Source organism: Passer domesticus, chromosome 17, assembly GCF_036417665.1.
Source record: "Passer domesticus isolate bPasDom1 chromosome 17, bPasDom1.hap1, whole genome shotgun sequence".
Classification (NCBI taxonomy): Eukaryota; Metazoa; Chordata; class Aves; order Passeriformes; family Passeridae; genus Passer; species Passer domesticus.
The window spans coordinates 11,426,533-11,444,664 of record NC_087490.1 but is presented as its reverse complement, the minus strand read 5'-3'; the positions used below and the strand labels follow the sequence as shown (position 1 = coordinate 11,444,664).

Sequence of the window (18,132 nt, the reverse complement as noted above, 5' to 3'; positions counted from 1 at the left end):
TGGGCCAGGGGAGGCTCAGGCTGGACACCAGCAGGAATTTGTTAACTGGAAGGGTGATAAAATATCGGAAAGGGCTGCCCAGGAAATTGGTGGAGTCCCCATTCCTGGAGGTGTGGAAGGAACGACGAGACACGGCACTCATGGCTGTGGTCTGGTGGGGAAGGTGGTGATCGGTCACAAGCTGCACTCAATGATCTCAGAGGTCTTTTCCAACCTCAACGACAGATCCCTCGGGACTCTGAGGGCCCGAGAGCCTCACGTGAGCGCAGCACACAAAGATTGCTCTGTGCGGGGCTCTGCCCTGCGCTCTGCCCATGGAGAGGCTTCAGCCATGGACCCTCGAGGGGTTTCACCCCCTCACAGGGGCTCCCTCCATGGACCCCTCACAGGGGCTTCATCCCCTCACAGGGGCTTCCTCATGGACCCCTCACAGGGGCTTCATCCCCTCACAGGGGCTTCCTCATGGACCCCTCACAGGGGCTTCACCCCCTCACAGGGGCTCCCTCATGGACCCCTCACAGGGGCTTTATCCCCTCACAGGGGCTTCCTCATGGACCCCTCACAGGGGCTTTATCCCCTCACAGGGGCTTCACCCCCTCACAGGGGCTTCACTGCCTCACAGGGACTCCCTCATGGACCCCTTATAGGGGTTCACCCCCTCACAGGGACTCCCTCATGGACCCCTTACAAGGGCTTCACCCCCTCACAGGGGCTTCATCCCCTCACAGGGGCTCCCTCCATGGACCCCTCAGAGGAGCTTCACCCCCTCACAGGGTCTCCCCTCATCCCGGGCTCGCTCAGCCACCGCGGCCCCCCGTCCCCAGGCCCCTTTGGTTCCGTCCAGCAGCGCCCCCCCTCCCGCCGCGCAGCCCCCGTGGTACGCCCCGACACGCCCCCCCGGCAGGGGGCGCTGAGGGCGGTGCCCGGCGGGCCGGGGCGAGAGCGCGGCGGCACTTCCGGTGCGGGGCCGGGCCGGAGCGGGGCCGGGAGCGGGAGCGGGGCCGGGATGGCGCTGGACGCGCGGCGCCTGGAGGCGCTGAGCCTGCAGGAGCTCAGCGCGCTGCTGGACGACGAGGAGCAGCTCCAGGACATGGCCCGCGAGATGGAAGAGGTGAGGGGCTGCCTCGTACGCCGCGGCCTCTCCTGGGGCCGCCCCCCTCAGCCCGCGGGGTCCCGGCGCCGCTCGGTGTGGGGGGGTCGTGGCTCCGCGCTGCCCGGAGCCGCCGGTCCCTGCCGTGCTCCCCCTTCGCCGCCGCCCCCGGCCCCGCTCTCCCGGCCTTTTGTTCACCGGGATCGGTGCCCGCCGGGTGCCGTAGGAGGGCTGGGGGCTCGGCGGGCTGAAAACGCGGAGTTCGATTAATTCAAGCCTCTGAATTAAGGAGACGGTGGCGGCCCGGCGGTGGGATCGGCTTGTGCGCCCGCACAGCCCTTGTTCTGTGCTGTGGCCGCGGTGAAGGATTTTGCCAGGGTGAATTCAAAACAATGTGAAGGAGATTCCTGTGTGCCTCGGTTGGTATGCCGGGCGCAGCCGGGGCTGTCAGGCTTTTCTGCTGCTTGTTTTGCCCGTTTGAAGTGTCTTTGTCAGTGCATCAGGCTCTAAGTTGTGCTTTTGGATCTGTGGTTCTTAAATCAAAATAGGAGCCTGTTTTCTTCCTCTGGCTGAGGTTGTCTGTAGCTGGTTTTTCTGTGTGCCAGTGGACACTGGGTGTTACAGTTCAGATATGAGACTGTTCTGGGTTTATTTGGCCACAGATGGCCCTGAAAGAATCTTACTCTCAGTCAGATAAGAGTGAATAAGATGAAACTATATGTATGAAAACTTGAAAAGAAAAAAATGTGCTCTGCTTCTCTAGGTCCTGTATTTATTGGGGGGTTTTTGTTTTTTTAAATTAGAGGACAGAAGCCTCAGGAGAAGCAAAACATTGGCAATGTGTTCTTTAGAAAGAAGCTTAGTTTATTAAGTGAAATCAATTATAATTGTGTTCCCTCAGACTAAGATTCTGGCCCTTTTGGTGCTTCTGAGGAAATTGTTCTGGATCACCTCGAGCCAAATTATCAAAGAATTACACATGGAGAGGCCCACTGAAGGCTGGGGCTGAGTTGATGAGGTGTCCTGGGGAATTTATTTGCTGCATTATTCAACAATTTGGATTTTGAACTTTGTGCCAATAGATTTCTGAGAGTGGGGCAGCCATAATAACTTTTTTTGTGCAGGCCTGTATTTTGAGAACTTAGGAGAACCAGGCTGTGGAAAGTAGAACAGAGAGCTCTTGGTGTGCTGGGGGCAGGAGCACCCTGCTGAATAAAAACTATTTAAGGAAACTCAGCGGGTTACAATGGGCTTAACTCGGTGGGGATGTGAAGGGGTGCAGTGCTGCTGGCTCCAGAGTGACCCCTGACAAGGGACACGAGCACAAAGCCTGCCTTGGTGGGCTCCTTTTTATAATTTATTTATCAGTGTGGACTTAAGACTGTAGGTCAGAAGTGACAAAAAACCCCATGACCTCAGGAGAAAAAAATCCCTCCTCTCAACACAACCAGCCCGTATTCTCGGTTTGACCCTCAGGTTTTCCTCCTTCCTTGGCATCTTGAGGCTTCTAAATTGTAGAGTGAAGCTCTGCGGGCCCGAGGGAATATTTTGTGGTGTTTGGGAAGCGTGGCCAGGTTTGGAGGTGCTCAGGCTGTGTGGAAACAGGGCTGTGCTGCTGTCTGCCCTAATCCTCTTTTATTGGATGTGGAGGCTTTTACTGGAGTCTGTTCAACTAGAAATGTGTTTACCCATCTTGGAAGGAATTGGCCATGCTTGAATATTTCTTCCTCCTCCTGTTTTTGCCTTCACTGAATTGTTTGTTGCATGTGCTGCTGGGACCTGAGTTTTCACTGGGAAGTGTGTGCAGGAAGAGGGGGAGAGGGAAATCCTGAGCATTAAGGAGGCACCGTGGTGACCTCACTGCTGCTTGGCTGTCAGTCCATGTGTATCCAGGTTGTGGGTTGTTCCAAAGTCCTTAAATTCCTGATTTTACTGTGACATTCCAATCAAATCACGATTCTCGAGTCACTTCTCTGAGGTGACTTGTATTTTCAGGGGCAAAGTTGGTTGAAGCTGATTATTCCACAGCTGAAAAAACCCTTTGTTCTCCTTGTTGCAAGGGAAACCCAGCTCAAACCCCAGTGTTTTGTTCACAGAGGAGGAGGATTTGGAAAAACCACTTGCTAACAGCTAAAAATAGGCACTTCCAGCCTCAGAGGGAATGTATCCTGTGTGGCATTTGAGCAGGATTTGCGGGGGTGTGTGCCTGTGTGTGTGCCCACGGGGTGCTGTGCTCCCAGAGCGTCCTGCACGTGTGTCCCCAGGTGTGTGACACGGTGGCAGCAGAGCTGAGCTGAGCTGCTGCTCTTCCTGGCTGAGGCTGCGTCTGCAGGGCTTGAACAACCAACATCTTGTCTGCCAGAAGAAGGAAGGAAGCTGCTTGTCTGGTACTCCCAGTCTTGTAAAACTGAGGAGGGCTTTTTTTATCATCTCTCAGGTTGATCAGTGCATGTACAGCATCCATCTTCGTTAAACAGACAATCACAGGATGGTTTGGGGTGGAAGGGACCTGAAAGACCATTGAGTTCCAAACCGTGGCAGGATCATAAAAATAATTTGTTTATAAAAGTCAGTCTCAGTGAGATAACCCTAAAAAGCACAGATGAGAGAATTTGTGACCTGACACTGGTGATGATTTGATGAATTTTCCTGTGAAAGTGAATTTTCCTTTTATCTCCTGGAGCATCACTTCTGTAGCAGTGCAGTGTTGTGTTACTGACTGCTGAGGTTCCATGGCCAGAAATTGTTTGCTTTTCAATACCTTAATTATGTGAAATCAAGAAGTCAGAAATGTATTGCCTTCTTCTCATTCCAGCATTTCAGAGTACACTGGCAAGCACAAAAGGAATTTTTTGAGCATAGTCCTTTTCTCAAAAGCTGATTGAACAGATCATGCAGGGCAGAAAGTCCAAGTTAAACTATGTGCATTCATGCCCAGATTTCTTGGATTCCTCTCCTGTCCTAAAACCACATTGTGCAAGTGGTCATGTTCTTGTTGGCCAAACATGAAATTTAGTTGCAAAGTTAGGAATTAGACTTGGTGACAACTACAGATTTTTCTCTTCTAGCTGAGCATCAGATGAGTAACCTGTCTGTGCCTGATGAGTGCAAATTGCAGTGCTGTCTTGCTTCTGCAAGAAATGTCTAGGAACTGCAGCTTACCTTCTAAGCTTTATTTTGTCATTTCCAAGTAATCAGAAGAGCTAAATTTAGCCAATCTAATTACTTTGCAGTATGTTTTAATATTTATTACAGAACAGATGTTGTTAGGGGGTGTATTATTATTCACGAGTCCTTGATGAAAAGCACTCCTAAATCTTCTGTAAAAGAAGTCTCTTCTCCTACTCTGCACCTGTCAGCTCCTGTTTCAGGGGTTAATTTGACACTCCAAATGTGCATCTTTATACTTCCACAGTGGGACTGCATATTTTCTTCTTAATTTACAAGTATGTGTAAGTGAAAGAGAATGTGGGAATGGTAGAGGCTGGAGAAATCTAAAACTACCATGGATGTGTCCTATGTATAAAGCAATTAAAACGGTGCCACACAAAGCTGCTTTTTATTTTTAGCTCCTTAAGAGACTTTTTCTCGAAGGTACCCAGAGACTCCTTGCTGTGGTGCTGGCCAGGGCAAGCTTATAATTATAGCAGCTCTTGATGGACTTTGTGGGTAGCCAGGATTGCTCAGTTTCGCAGGAGGCAGCTCCTCTGGGAATGTGCTTTTGGAGGAACAGGGTGACGCTTCTCAGAGACGTTTTATACAAATAACTCTTGCTGCAAACCATTATTTTGGAGTAAGGGATCAACATTTATAGTATGGGTGTTGCTAAGCTAGTACTAGTTCTGGTTTAATTTTATCCAGCTTTTTTTTTTTCCCTTTTTTAAAAGTGGGATGAAACAAAGCTGCAGTTCATAAAAGTAGTAGACTCTAAATTCCCAAAGCAGTTGCTGCTGCCTGCTCTTGGAAATGCTCATTAAATAAATCCTTGAGTAAAATTATTCAAATTATGTCCATTAAAGAAATTAATTTTTAAGCAGCTGAGATTTTGAAGTGCTGCATAAACCGTGACTTTTGTTTTTGGTAACCTCTGTTACTAAAACCTCTGTGTGTCCTTGGCTTCATTTTCTTGCAGCACAGTTTGGTGTTGAGTGGTCTGCTCAGCAGTGAGCAATCTTTGTACCAAGAAAATCCCCTTATAAGCAGCTAAGTATGATTGCCCTGTTTGTCCCATTCAGAATTCACAGTGAGAGCTTAGCAGTTAAAAAAAAAATATATATATTCTCTTTAATATTATCCTGTCTCATTGCGTCTCGTGATTCTGACTGGTATTTTCATCTGGTTTCAGATTAAGTTTTCCTGCCTGTTGAAGTGCTCATGACCTCAAGAGTCTTGTTAGGAATTCTGCTGGACTCCCATGCTCCTGACTTCTATCTCTAAATAACTTTTTTCCTCACACTTCCAGTGGGCAGGTGAATGACCAGTGCGGGAACAGTTCCCTGCTAATGCACATTTTTATCACACGTGACAACAAAATACCTTTTGTTGGATTTATTCCTTCCTCAGCCTTTGTCTTGGGCTTGTGGAAAGCTGTGAATGGATGCTGAAAGCATGCTTTGTGCTGCACTGATAATCTTAATGGACTGCTCATGCTGGACTGTGCCTTCAACCCTTGGATGAGTTTGCAGCTGTTTTTTTTTTTTTTTGTAGTTTTAAATTACTCATTTTTAGAAAGCTTTTCTGCAGCACTCTTCAGGCAGACTTTACAGTGTTTGCTTTCTGATTCCTCAAATTAACTTGCAGTTGTGGTGGAACAGTTGCTGTAAGGTTTTTGCACAGACCTTAACATCAGTGACAGAGATTATTCTTGTTTATAGATTGTGACTGTGTTCAAGTTGCATCACTGGGACTATATCTGTTCTGTTTGTGAAATAGAATTCACAGACTTCAAAATTCTTTCAGTGACATGAAATATTTCAGTGTGCTGAAACAAGTGGATGGGTCTTCACCAGCTGCTCCTTAAGTTCCATTAAACATAATTCCTAAGTTTGCTTTTTTATCTGAGGAACTGGTTCTTCTCATGGTTTTGGGTGAAATTCAAGTTTCTCATCTCTCCAAGTGTGCATTGTTAAAAGAAATGTGACACAGACCAGTGCTGGCAGTGAAGACTTCAGGAGTGACATTTTAATTCATCATTAAGTGTCAATTACTGTTTTTTATCAATTTCTGTTAGAAAAAATATGCCCTTCTCAGAAATGTTGTAATATGGAGAAAGTTCAGTCATTAAGTCCTGTGTAATTTCAAGCACTATAACTTAAAGTGCAATTACAAATACCTTAACTTCTTCAGTTTAAAACAAGTATTTTTAAAAATTTTGCTAAAGTTTAGTACATAATTATTGGATATCAGGTGCAAAGGACAGGATGTCACTCTGCCTTAGAGGTAGGCAGGTCACATTAATCACGTTTCTCTTATTTTTGCAAGTCAGATACATCCTGTCCTAGTGGTATTTACTCATCTTCACACATGTGAAATGATTTAAAGTTACTCAGCAGATCTTTATGAAAGGTTAGGAATTTGTTGCTTCTTCCTCCTGCCTGGTCCTGTTGAAAAATATTCTGACACTTGAGGCAGGGACATCACAGAAGTCTCATCTGACTTTAGGAAGCCTTTTCTTACTCTGTTTATTTGGAGTTCTACCTCCTCCTCTTTGCTCTAAATGATTATAGTGAAAGCTTCCTTTTCCTGGTGTTTGTGCTCTTGAAAGCTTACAGGTTTGTGTCCACTGGCTTTTTCTCTGCCCTGAGTAAATGTGCATCCTCTCCATCCTAAAGGGGAGATCAAAGTTCACTCATCAAGCTGCTCTCTCCTGCCTGACTGTTGGCATGAGAGCATCAGTGCAAATACTGAATTTGCTGTGAGCTCATTAAAATGGTGACAGAGGCACCAGGACCCATCAATCTTTTTGCACAGAGTTTTCCTTGGCTGCCAGTTCAGGAGGCAGCCACAAACAGGGCTTGGTAAGACTTGGATGCCACTAATTGAGCTGTGAAAACCTTGTGCATTTTAGTTCCCTTCATAATTCTTTTTTTAAAAAAAATGTAAAATAGGGGGACTTCAGCTTTCTGAAAGCAACAGTCCTAACTCGATCAGATTATATGAGAATAAACAAATGGAAACCAGTTTAATTTAAATTATTTTGCATTAGATTCAAAGGTAAGAAGAGAACTTTCTTTTTATTCTTTGAAAGGATCCACTTTGAACACAAGCATAGGGCTGGATGCTTATTTAGGCTTGAGGAGACAAAACAATATTGAAAGTGTAATTTCTGAATTTCACAGTTTGGTGTAGAATTGGGATTGATGTAGAATTTAGGACTCTGCATTATCCTTTGTGGTGGTTGTTGGGTTTTTAAAGGATTTGGTAAGAACAGGGTGAGAATAAAGCCTTAGCATTTGAAGAGCAATATCTGGGGACAGAAGTGTTTAAGTAACACCAAGCAAGTTTTGAATTTAGGAAATTAAAATAGCATATAAATATTGCAAAAGGGAGTAATTGCTCTCAAAGACAGTTGCAGTGCTTGGAAAAACACCTGAATTTTGGTGCTGACCTTTTCTGGGGCTGTTAAGCAGCTCATTTGGGTTTCCTTTTTGCTGTTGGTGGGGTGTGGCCGTGTGTCCACCCAGAAGTGGGGCAGGAGCAAGGTCTGTGCTGCTGCTTGGGAGCAGCTGAACAGGGATAACCTGGACTAGAGGGGCACGTGGATGAGGAGAGCACAAAAATGCACCAAACTTCTGCTGGTTTTGAAGGCAGCTCAGTAGAATTAGCCTGTTGTGCCCTGGGAGGACTGTTCCACGTGTTGATTCAGCCTGAGAATCTGAAATCAAATCCCTTGGTTGTTTTTTCTTTTTTCCCTTTTGCCATCTGAATATTTTAATGAATCCAATGTGACACCCAGGGCAGACTTCTCCAAACACTATAAACTCATGTGCATGTGTGAGCAAACTGGAATCTGGCTGAATCTTGGGTGTGTGAGAATTGTCACTTTTTCTTTAGGCTAGGAACTGTTAAGCAGAAGGATTAAACTGGAAAAAAATGAAGGCTTTGGCATTAATCCAGGATTGGTGTAACACAGTTGGGGAAGAATATTCTGGAGAAGGAACAGTCACGATGCAATCCTTATTTTTTAGACATTAATAAGATAAGGGGTGATAATCTTCTGCAGCCATTGTATCTCACTGCTGGAATTCAGATTTTTTCAAGAGCTGTTGCTTTATCTGTCAGTTTTCATCATTTGTTCATCAGTTGCAGGTCCAGTGCCACAGCACTAATTCTTACATACTTCTGTTGTTTATTTAAAAATTTTCAAAGCCTCATTTTGTCTTGCTTAATAATTTCACTGTCATTTCACACACTTGTTTTTGGTTTTTAATTTCTATCCAGGCCCAAAATGTTCAGCACAGCAAGGACATGACTCTTGCCAGCAACCGCAGTCTGGCAGAGGGAAATCTCCTGTACCAGCCAAAGTTGGAGGCTCTGAAATCAAATTTAACCGAGAAATATCAAGAGCTGCAAGTTCTTTTTGAAGCATACCAGATAAAAAAAACAAAACTAGGTAACTCTGGCTGTTGACAATTATGATTTGCTGTTTTTTAAGTGAGTGTAAATCTGTTGCCTGTTTGTTGTTTGGTTTTTGGCGTCTCATTTTTAGTTGTGTGAATTAGGATACAAAGTGAAATGCCATTCTTGTGTAGTGCTGAAATAGATCACACTTCTGATGATTTATTAAGTGACTGTCACACCTCGTAACAGATACTGTGGATTCTTCCTGTTACCTACCTGTTCTTGACCGACTCTTCTCTAAATTATCTACTTCAGTTACCTTGCTAAAGAGCAAAGCACTTTGAATTGTCAGTGACTATTTATAAATCAGATGGAATATTACATGTAACTTTCATACTGAATTATATTGCACATCTGATACTGCACTTGCTGAAGTGCTTTCAATATTATAAATACATAATTGGAATTAAATTTCAGCTCTTAGCACTCTGACAATATTCCTGAACTTCTTAATCTGTTTCTTACTGTTGCCTTGGAGGTTGTTGTGTAGTTCCAAGTCACTTAGAGCCATTCTCATTTTCTGTCCTTGTCCTTCCTGTGCCTTTGCAGACAGACAATCCAGTAATGCTTCCCTGGAGACCCTGCTGGCACTGCTGCAGACTGAGGGGGCGAAGATTGAGGAAGACACAGAGGTAATGCCAGAACTCCCCAGTTCTGCCCCTTCACCAGTACCAGAACCTTCCAGTGTCCATGGCTGCACTGCTGAGCATGTGACTGATTAAGGAGTAGTTCTAAGAATATGGACTTGTCTCTGCTTTGAGCTTCAGGGAGCAGCTATTTGATTCCAGCAACTTTATTTCTTTTTTATCTGAGTAATTTTTTGCTCTTAACATATTTGAAGTTCAAGAGAGAAAGTGCTCTTTTTTAGAAAAGATAGGCAAACCCTCTTAGTTCCTTGGCTTTGCCTTCAAACTTGTAGAGTTTAAAAATGTGGAATCTTTTTTCAATGGGGTTTGCCTGGTACATGTATTACTTCATAATAAATATCAATTAGTAGTCTAATAAAGAAAACTGTGCCTGTGCTGCTTTTCCTCCAGTGTTTCTGGTGAAAGATTCCATGTGATTTCAGTGTGTCTGTGCAGGTGCCAGTGGTCACCACTTGCTGACACACAAGTGCTTGAAGGGTGACTTCAGAATAATGGGAGTGTTTGGTTTTGTTTGCTGATTTGCATGCAGGCATCTTCTCTAATTAATCAGGAGAAAAAATGTGCTTATTAGCCTTGAGTTGTGATCGTGAAAAGACGTTCCCAGGACAAGCTGAATTTTGTGATTTTCTGTTTGTTCAGCTCTCAATTATTAAACATCATTTACCCAAAGCCACAAGTAAGGGTGAGTCTTAAGCCTGACTTAGCAGTAGTCTCTGTGCTGAGTCCCACAGAGTTCCCAGTGTTTCTGCTGGCATTCAGGCAGCCCTCAGCTGTAATTCAGCTTAGCTGGCAATCTGGGAAGCTGCTGCACTTGGTTAGTTCCCATCTCTGGTGATCCAGGGGACGCTCAGAGCAACATTCAGATGTTTTTATTGCTGTTACTTCAGTATAAATTTATGCATAAGTGATATTTAACTCTCAGTGCTTCTGAGTAATAAGTAACTCAGAGTTCTGCTCAGAAGTCTTCAGTATGCCAGTCATCTTCCATATGCCAGCTGGAAAATCACAGGCAAAATGCTGCTATTTTTGGGATGTGAGCCATTTAGATTCTGTTGCAGTAGGCTGTTTCCTAAGAGAATGTTCTGTATTTGACAGAATATGGCAGAAAGGTTCCTTGATGGTGAAATACCACTGGATTCCTTCATCGACGAGTACCAGAGCAAGAGGAAGCTGGCTCACCTGCGCCGGGTGAAGATCGAGAAGCTGCAGGAGATGGTGCTGAAGGGACAGAGACTTGCTCAGGCTCAGCCGCCGGCGCAGCCGAGGCTCCCCGAGCCCGCAGCAGCCGATCCCTACCGGGCGGATGCCAACCCTGCTCCCCCGGTGCTGCCGCGGCGGGTCCCGCCGCCGCCGCCCCCCGCGGGCCCGGCCGGACGCTTCCCCACTCCCTTCACCGCGGCCCTGGGCTCGGCACCGGCTCCTCCCTACCCGGGTGCCCCGTGCCCTCCTCTCCCGCCTCGGCCGGGAGCGGCTCAGCCCACCAGTCAGGTGCCACAGCCGGGATACCCAGCTCAGTTCGTGCCGCCCTACCCTCCACCTCTTCCCCAGAGACCGCCTCGCCTTCCTCCACATCCTGGCTTTATCCTCCAGTAAATATTTGGGTGCGCCTGACTTATGTATTGGTGCTTCTATTTCCTTTTCCCCCATCAGAGACTTGCTGTAGGCAATGGGAAGCCTCTGTTCTTTGCACAATGGAGCACGAAGGCCGAGCTGTGGCACAGAGGTTTGCAATTGCTTTGCTAAATGTGATGATGTTTGTTTGCGAAGGTCAGTGGTGACAAGGTTTTCCTGGGATGGTGATGAGGTGTAAATTCTGTAAGTCCATCAGACTGGGAAGGCACTGGCAGTGGATTTGCTGAGTTACAAACCGAGTCACGCTCTGAATTCCTCAGTGATGGGAAATCAGCATCCTCCTGCGTTCTGATGGATTCCCCTGGCAGCTGGATGGATGTGTGGCACACGGGGAGCTGGTTGTCCCTCTAAGGAATTCTGTGACAGTGCTGGGATGGTAACAACCATGTCTGACTGCTGGGCACGGGGTGTGCACAGGACCCCCTGGGTGTCCCTTTGCATCCAGGGCCAGGTGCACGGCGTTTTCAGAGCTCACTGAGCTGAAACTCCTGTCAGAACACCTTGGGGGGGTTCAGACAGGGAAAAGGACAAGAGTTTCATTTCTGCATTTCAGTTGTTACCTTAGTGTGTAATCAAAGTAGGCACTACTCCCACTCCTAAATAGCTTGATACCCTCAAAGTCCTGGTCTCTTGAAATGAAACTAAACTGTTTGTGGAGCCAGTTTAGGGTTTTATAGACACTTTACCAGGCAGTTTTACTTCCTTGCCTATTAAGACTCTTTCTAACAGTTGATTTTTGTCTCCTTTTCCACACCTTGGATACAGAAATGATTTTTTTACACAGGTGCTTAGCTTTTGCTACCATGTGATTCCAGGAATCTAGGCAGGGTATTTTCTTAATCAAATACTGGATTTTCACATGTAATTGCCCACTTGAATTTCCACAATTTCGTTTTATCTCTTAACTCTGTCTCTCACTTGGCAGAACTACTTTTAACTTTCCCATTTCGTTTAGTTTTGCAGTCTGGGGCATGTTATCTATCTGGATTTTGCAGTTAATGTTCCTCTGCAGGTAGGCAAAAAAGAAAAGCCTTTTGCAGTCCATGGTGGCTGTTTGCATCTTACAGAATCTGTTCTTAACTTCTGCCACTGGGTGGGAGAGGCTTTTTAGGCAGCTCAGATTTCACTCTCGATGTGACTCTTGAAGCCTAAGGTACAGACACATGCTGGTATTTTAATCCAGCACTGGGGGAGGCAAATTTTAACCCCTGTTGTTTGCACAGAATGTGTCTGTGAATTTGTTATCAATCAGTCCAGAACCTGTCAAAGCCCCTGGTTATTTCACTTATTTTGGTATCATTGTGCTGGAATGCACTGCATTGTTTGGAAGTTTGTGCTGCAAACATCAGTCAGAATAGAACATTTTTTTTTTTCTTTTTGTAAGACCTGGATTGTCCCTTAATCATTTCCTCTGGAGTGTGGTGGTTAGCAAATACTAATCTGAAATTAAGCTCATAACAGGAAGCTGTCCATTCTGAGAATATATTATGGTCATTTGGCTGGTTTTGCCCTCTGCAGACCAAGGCAGAAGGTTGGTCAGTGTTGCTGGCATCTGAACCAATTCCCCAGTGTAAGTCTGGCAAGTTTTTGTAGATGGGGGATTTTGTGAAGCAATGTGCATTGGATTTGTTTGCAAAGTGTTTTTTCTGTAATCTAGTGATGGTACAGGACGTGGTTGTTTTGTTTGTTTTTTTTTTTAATAGTGTGATATCTTTTCTTGGTATTATTTTCTCACTGAAGCTTTGTATAAGCATGGTTAATTATGACTCGTTTCAAATAACTTTGCTGTGCTGTTAGTGCTGGTATTTGGGTGGCAGCTGTTGTATCTGGATGCTAAACATGAGTCTGCTGTAGAAATGGTTTGTGTCCTAGAAAGAATTAAAGTGGGTGGGGGCTACCAGGGTGGTGTCTGAGTACAGAAATTCATACTTTGAGCCTGCTACACAAAAACTCTGAAACACTCCCAATTCAGTTTTACTGAGATTTCATAGAAACAACCAGGTATATTTTACACTTATCAGGTGCCAACTTTTTTTCTGAGGGTTGGAAATCCTCAGAAGTGATGGGGGTGATAGGTAAGTGTATGGTGAATTTGCACTGCATTTTATGTATCAGACTTTATTGGTATTAGTAGTCCAGAAGTATTTTTACTACTTGTTAAATCTTCTGTCTTTTGGTAACTTTTGTGATAACAATGACCTTTCAGGGATACTTTATCTAAAAACAACCTCTTGTGCACACTAAATACAGACAAAGCTAATGCAATTTTTTTGTCTGAAAGCAAAACAATGCATTATTGCATATGCATGTGGCTGATGTGCCTTAGGATCACTACTTGTGATTGTAATTCTAGGATATTAGCATTTTTATCATTTGAATGGCCATTGCTTAACTCTAATTTAAGGGCTCTTCGAGAGCACTGACTTTAACAAAAACTGACCCTCATACTTCAGAAAAAACAGCTGTATCTGCTATTTGTAAGCTTATAGTTGCCTTCACTGATGGGTAAGTTTGAACATAGCTGATGTAACTAATGTGATGTTTCAGTTATTGCAAGCTCATAACTGAAGTCCAGCTGCTCATGGAAAACGTTTTGCCATTAATTTTGTGTGTATGTGTGCACACAAACTGTAAATATTTACTTGACTGCTGGTGATGTTTAAGGGTAAAGGAGAAGAATGACTGTGGAAAGCTGTTCAATCCTTTCAGCAACAAACTTGATGAAACACTAACCTGGCAAGAGCTGTGGCAGTGCTTTCAACCTGTTGCCCTTCAACAGCTTCTCTTGTTCTGTTATAGCTAATAAATTAATTCTGCTCTGGCTAGGATGTTTAGATTGTACTAATTTGCACTGTTTATAAGATAGTGAGATTAAAATGCCATAGGCAAGCTGAGACTTGAGAGGGGGTGGCTCACGACGCTTGCCAAAAAAAAAAAAAAAAAAATATATATATATTAAAAAAAGGATTTTTGATGTCTGCTACAAATAGCATATACTTCCCCAAAGCAATTGGAGTGGAGAAAAATCCTTTAAATACAATGTGTAACACGGCTTTAGGTGTTGGTGGCATTGGAAATGCTCTCTTTGGGCAGCATGTTTGTGCCAGTCTCCTGTGTGCAGGTCTGTGAGCTGGCACTGGAGCTGGGGCTGCAGTGAGCAGTTCTGGCTCTGGCTGGGTCTCACTGCACTCAGGGCTGCCTCCCACAGAAGGTGGAGTCGTGGTTCCAGCACAGCTGATCCAGGCAGGTCACCTCACAGCTGGAGGAACAGGAGCTGCCCTGGATGCCTGGAGGCACCTGGGCACTGCCTGGTCGAGGTCACCATCCCCAAGACTGCCCCAACCTCCACAGCCTCAGCCTCCACCTCTCCTGGGACTTCTCTGCCCTCTCAAACTGGAATCACAGAGCTCAGACCAACAATTCCTTTTACCCTCCTGTGGAGCTCAGAGGGGGCAGAGTCCTGTGCCTGAGCAGTTCCTCTGTGTGATCCTGGACTGTCTTAACAAGGGGCAGTTTCATATGCTGAGCAACTTGTGAACATACAGTGGAGTTGTTTGCATAATAAGTTTTTCTGTTATCTACTGTGTTCTGATTTTAAATAAAATAGCATATCTCTTGGTGTCCTGTCCCCTGGTGGCTCCCTTCAGTCGTGGTGCAGTTACATTAATGATTTTCAACCCTAATGGGGTTTTTTCTGTAGCAACATAAACACAGTTGTAGGTGGATGTAGAACATAAGATTGCAGCATGCTTTAATTATTCATAGTAAATCTGTTGGCTGTGGTTTTAGTGACTGGATCTAATGAGTCCATTTTGTATGGAGCTGATACAGGATGGGTTTGCTCACAGTAGATTTCACATGTTGTAATCAGTGCAGTGGGGTAGGTGGGCTGTCTGTCAGGTAAAACCCCTTTGCTTTTCTTCTAATTTCCTACAATTAGCTCGTGGGAATGTTCAGAATCACCTGGAAAGGCTGAAGGGAGAAAGCTTTTTTTTTTTAAGGAGAGGAAAATCTTAGATGTCAGCCAAGTTAGGAGAAATGAGTCAACCAGAGTTATTTAGGAACATGAGTCAGAGGGCAGAAAAGACCTGATGTAATTTTCTGTGATATCTGTCACTTCAGCAGTGATGCAAAATAGAAATCAGAGTAACTGATGAGGGAAGAAATTCCCTTTTTTAATTGTTTCTTGATCCCTTCCCTTTGTGGTGGCTGCAGAGATTGGATAACCCTCTGCAGGAAAGGGAGAGTGCAGATGAGGAGAAGCTGCTGTGCTGACTCAGTGCAGGTGGGCGAGGGCAGGGGAAGGTGTTATGTAAAAGCTGCAGCTCTTCTAAGAATTTGCTGGTTTGTGGCTTGAGGAGCCGTGGGGCTCCAGCTGTGCCTGTTCCAGCCCTGGGGTTCTGGTGGCCCTTCCCTGTGCTTGGTGTCCCAGAGGTTGGGATTGTTCCCAGTGCAAAGGAGCTGTCACCTGACGGGGTCAGCCCTTGCCAGGGAGGGGACGCAGTGGCACTGGGGTGTTGAACAAAGCAAAATGCCACAATAGAAGGTGTTGTGTTGGGGACACACACCGGTGTCCTTGTCCCTTCCCTGGAGGTGCTTTGGGGGCTGGGCAGGTCCTTCCCTCGCCCTTGCTCCTGTAATTTGAGTCCCCTCAGGTTGTACATTAATCATCGCTCATGCCAGGCTTTTACAGCTTTGCCTCTTCACCTGTCTGAGACGTGGTCACCAGGAGCTGGGCGTGTTGCTTGAGGGTTTTTCAGAGATTTTGGGTCTCCACTGGAGTTTTAGGGGTGCCCTGCTGAGGCTGTGCCCCCGACACCTTGTCCCTGAAGGAGGCTGTCCCTGGGCAGCCCATGCTCACTCTCCATTTTTCCCCCTACCTGCAGGACAAATCCAGGCTGCTGAGGCTGGGAGATGTGCCAGTGCCTACCCTGGGTCCTGCTGAAAGCTAAAAGCTATTTTTTAAATACTGCTTATTATTTCCAAACCGCTCAAAGGTGCTTTTTCTGCACTCCTGTAGGTGATGAGTAGGAATTATATTTTCCTTCAAAGCTAAAAATGTTTCCTTCTCACCACATAATCCCACACCTTGCTACGTGCACTTAAAACTGCACATTGTTCTAGCAACCACTGCTGGGGCTGGGCTAATTTCTGAGGGGTTTGTTAGTCCTGGAGGAGCCAGCCAGAGGATGGGAGGTGACAAAGTGGCTCCAGTTCTCAGCACTGCAATGAGACCACCTGGCTGAGCAGAAAATGCTGGAAATGCCTTTTGGCCTGGGCTGTGTTTTCTCACAAGATATGAGGGGAATCCAGACCAGCTTTCCATTTTTTGTTTTTATTTAAACTTGCATACTCATTAAGCATTTGTTAAATGATTTGATTAGCTGGTGCTTCTGGGTCATTTTTCTGAGTGGGTCATTCAGGAAATACCATCCCTAAATACTGTGCTGCCCTAACTCATCTAATTCATGCCTGGTTGCACACAGCAGAAAAATAACTTCTTGCAAAAGACTGGCTGCTCTTTGTGGCTTCAAGGGCTCTTAAAAACATACTTTTGCAGAAGTTTTGTGGTTTGGTTTCTCTACCTGACTTCCTAGAGCCTGCACCAGCCCGTTTTCTATTTGTGTGCTTAATTTCAATGCACTTTTTGCCCTGGTGACCTGACACTTGTGTTTTGCCAGCTTTGCTCCCTTGCTGCTGTTGCTGAGCTGCAGCTGCTCCGTGTGCTGCTGTTCAAACTGATCTGTGGTCACTGCAGCTTTGGCTGCTGAGGGAGCCAGAGCAGGGCTGTGGTAACAGCCTGCTTGAAAGCTGCTAAGAGAAAAAATAAACTACTTTACTCACCTTGGTGGAAGGGAGCAGAAGGTAAATTATTTCACAACTTGGTTATTTTCCATGGCTTCTCTTACAGGTACTGAGTAAAATTTGTTCTCAGGAGCACATGGAGTGAAACATCTTCCTCCCTCCACAGCCATATAATGGTATTTAAAAGTCATTAGCAAATTGGATCCTGCACAACAGGATGTCTTGCTGGAATCTCAAAATAAACCTCTGCAGACACAGAGTTTGTCGTTCTGGTATTTTTGTCAGCTACAAATAGCAAACACTTTCCAAAAAAGTATAGGACTGAAGAAAAAAAAAATTAGACTGGACAGTAGGAATAATTTTTGTACAAAAATTAACTTAGATTACATTTCAAGTGGTTTATAGAGATTATTTTTATTTGTGCTGCTACTTTTTGAGACTTTTGAGTATGCTGGCCTGGATGGTTTTAAGGAAATCCGTGTGGCAGCAGTGGGGGTAAACAAGTTCAATTTAGCCACAGCATCAATCTCAAAGCCACATTTTATTTTTGAATTCTTTAAATATAACAAATCCTTTAAGTAGGACTGTGGCTGGACTTAGGGTAGTGAGAGTTCAGAAGTTTGCATTCTTGGTTAATCAATATTTCCGGGATGAAATGTGATGGTGTGAGTGGTTGGGTGACGTCAGTCTCCCAGCAAATATAACTTTATCACTGTCTATAAATAGACCTTGAGCTACTGCAGAAAGCACTTCCTTGAGAGAAAAGGGCTCTGAAAGAAACGAAACTCAGCAGGGAGCTGGCCCCTGTCACTGCTGTGTCATTGTCACTTGATGTGACAGCAGCCACCCAGGGCTGCGAGTCCCTCTCCAAGGGCTGAGCAGGGAATGAGCCTCGGGGCTGGGCTGGGCTCAGCAGCACCTGCAGGGTCAGAGCAGCTCTCACCCTGCCAGCACCCCAGGGAACACCAGAGCCCTTCTGGCACTGCACTTTGGCCACACAAGGAGCTGGGGACGAGCCCTGGCTCTGTGTCACTGCCCATAAACCCATAAAGCTGCCCAGGCCGTGTGGGATGTGTAACCTCAGAAAGCTGCGGCCCTCACGAGGCTGTTTCGTAACTAAAATAAATAATGGAATACTTTATAAATGTGTTTACCTGAGATACAGCCACTTGTAATTCTTGTCAACTGCTTTACAGCCTCTTGGCAGTCTCAGATGGAAAGCCCTGGGTTTTACTGTGGCTTTTATGAAGTTTGATTGTAATTGGGCCTGAGGGTAACAAGGGATGGGATGTAAATGTTGACTGAACATGACAAGGACCCTCACAAGTCACCACCTAA

General features: G+C 45.3%; 1 protein-coding gene across 1 annotated transcript; it reads left to right on the top strand.

Annotated features, from left to right (window-relative positions):
* Nucleotides 1-917: 917 nt before the first annotated feature.
* Nucleotides 918-14,608, top strand: VPS37B (VPS37B subunit of ESCRT-I). Its single transcript, XM_064392725.1, has 4 exons — nt 918-1,111; nt 8,531-8,702; nt 9,260-9,342; nt 10,453-14,608. The coding sequence occupies exons 1-4, from the start codon at nt 1,007-1,009 to the stop codon at nt 10,948-10,950; spliced, it is 858 nt and encodes a 285-aa protein (XP_064248795.1). The 5' UTR covers nt 918-1,006; the 3' UTR covers nt 10,951-14,608.
* The last annotated feature ends 3,524 nt before the right edge of the window (nt 14,609-18,132 follow it).

Bases quoted from the DNA above. Each gene is read 5' to 3' on its own strand.
- VPS37B (XM_064392725.1), top strand. From the start codon at position 1,007: ATGGCGCTGGACGCGCGGCGCCTGGAGGCGCTGAGCCTGCAGGAGCTC. The intron at 1,112-8,530 runs GTGAGGGGCTGC...ATTTCTATCCAG, and splicing joins TGGCCCGCGAGATGGAAGAG to GCCCAAAATGTTCAGCACAG. The intron at 9,343-10,452 runs GTAATGCCAGAA...TGTATTTGACAG, and splicing joins AGATTGAGGAAGACACAGAG to AATATGGCAGAAAGGTTCCT.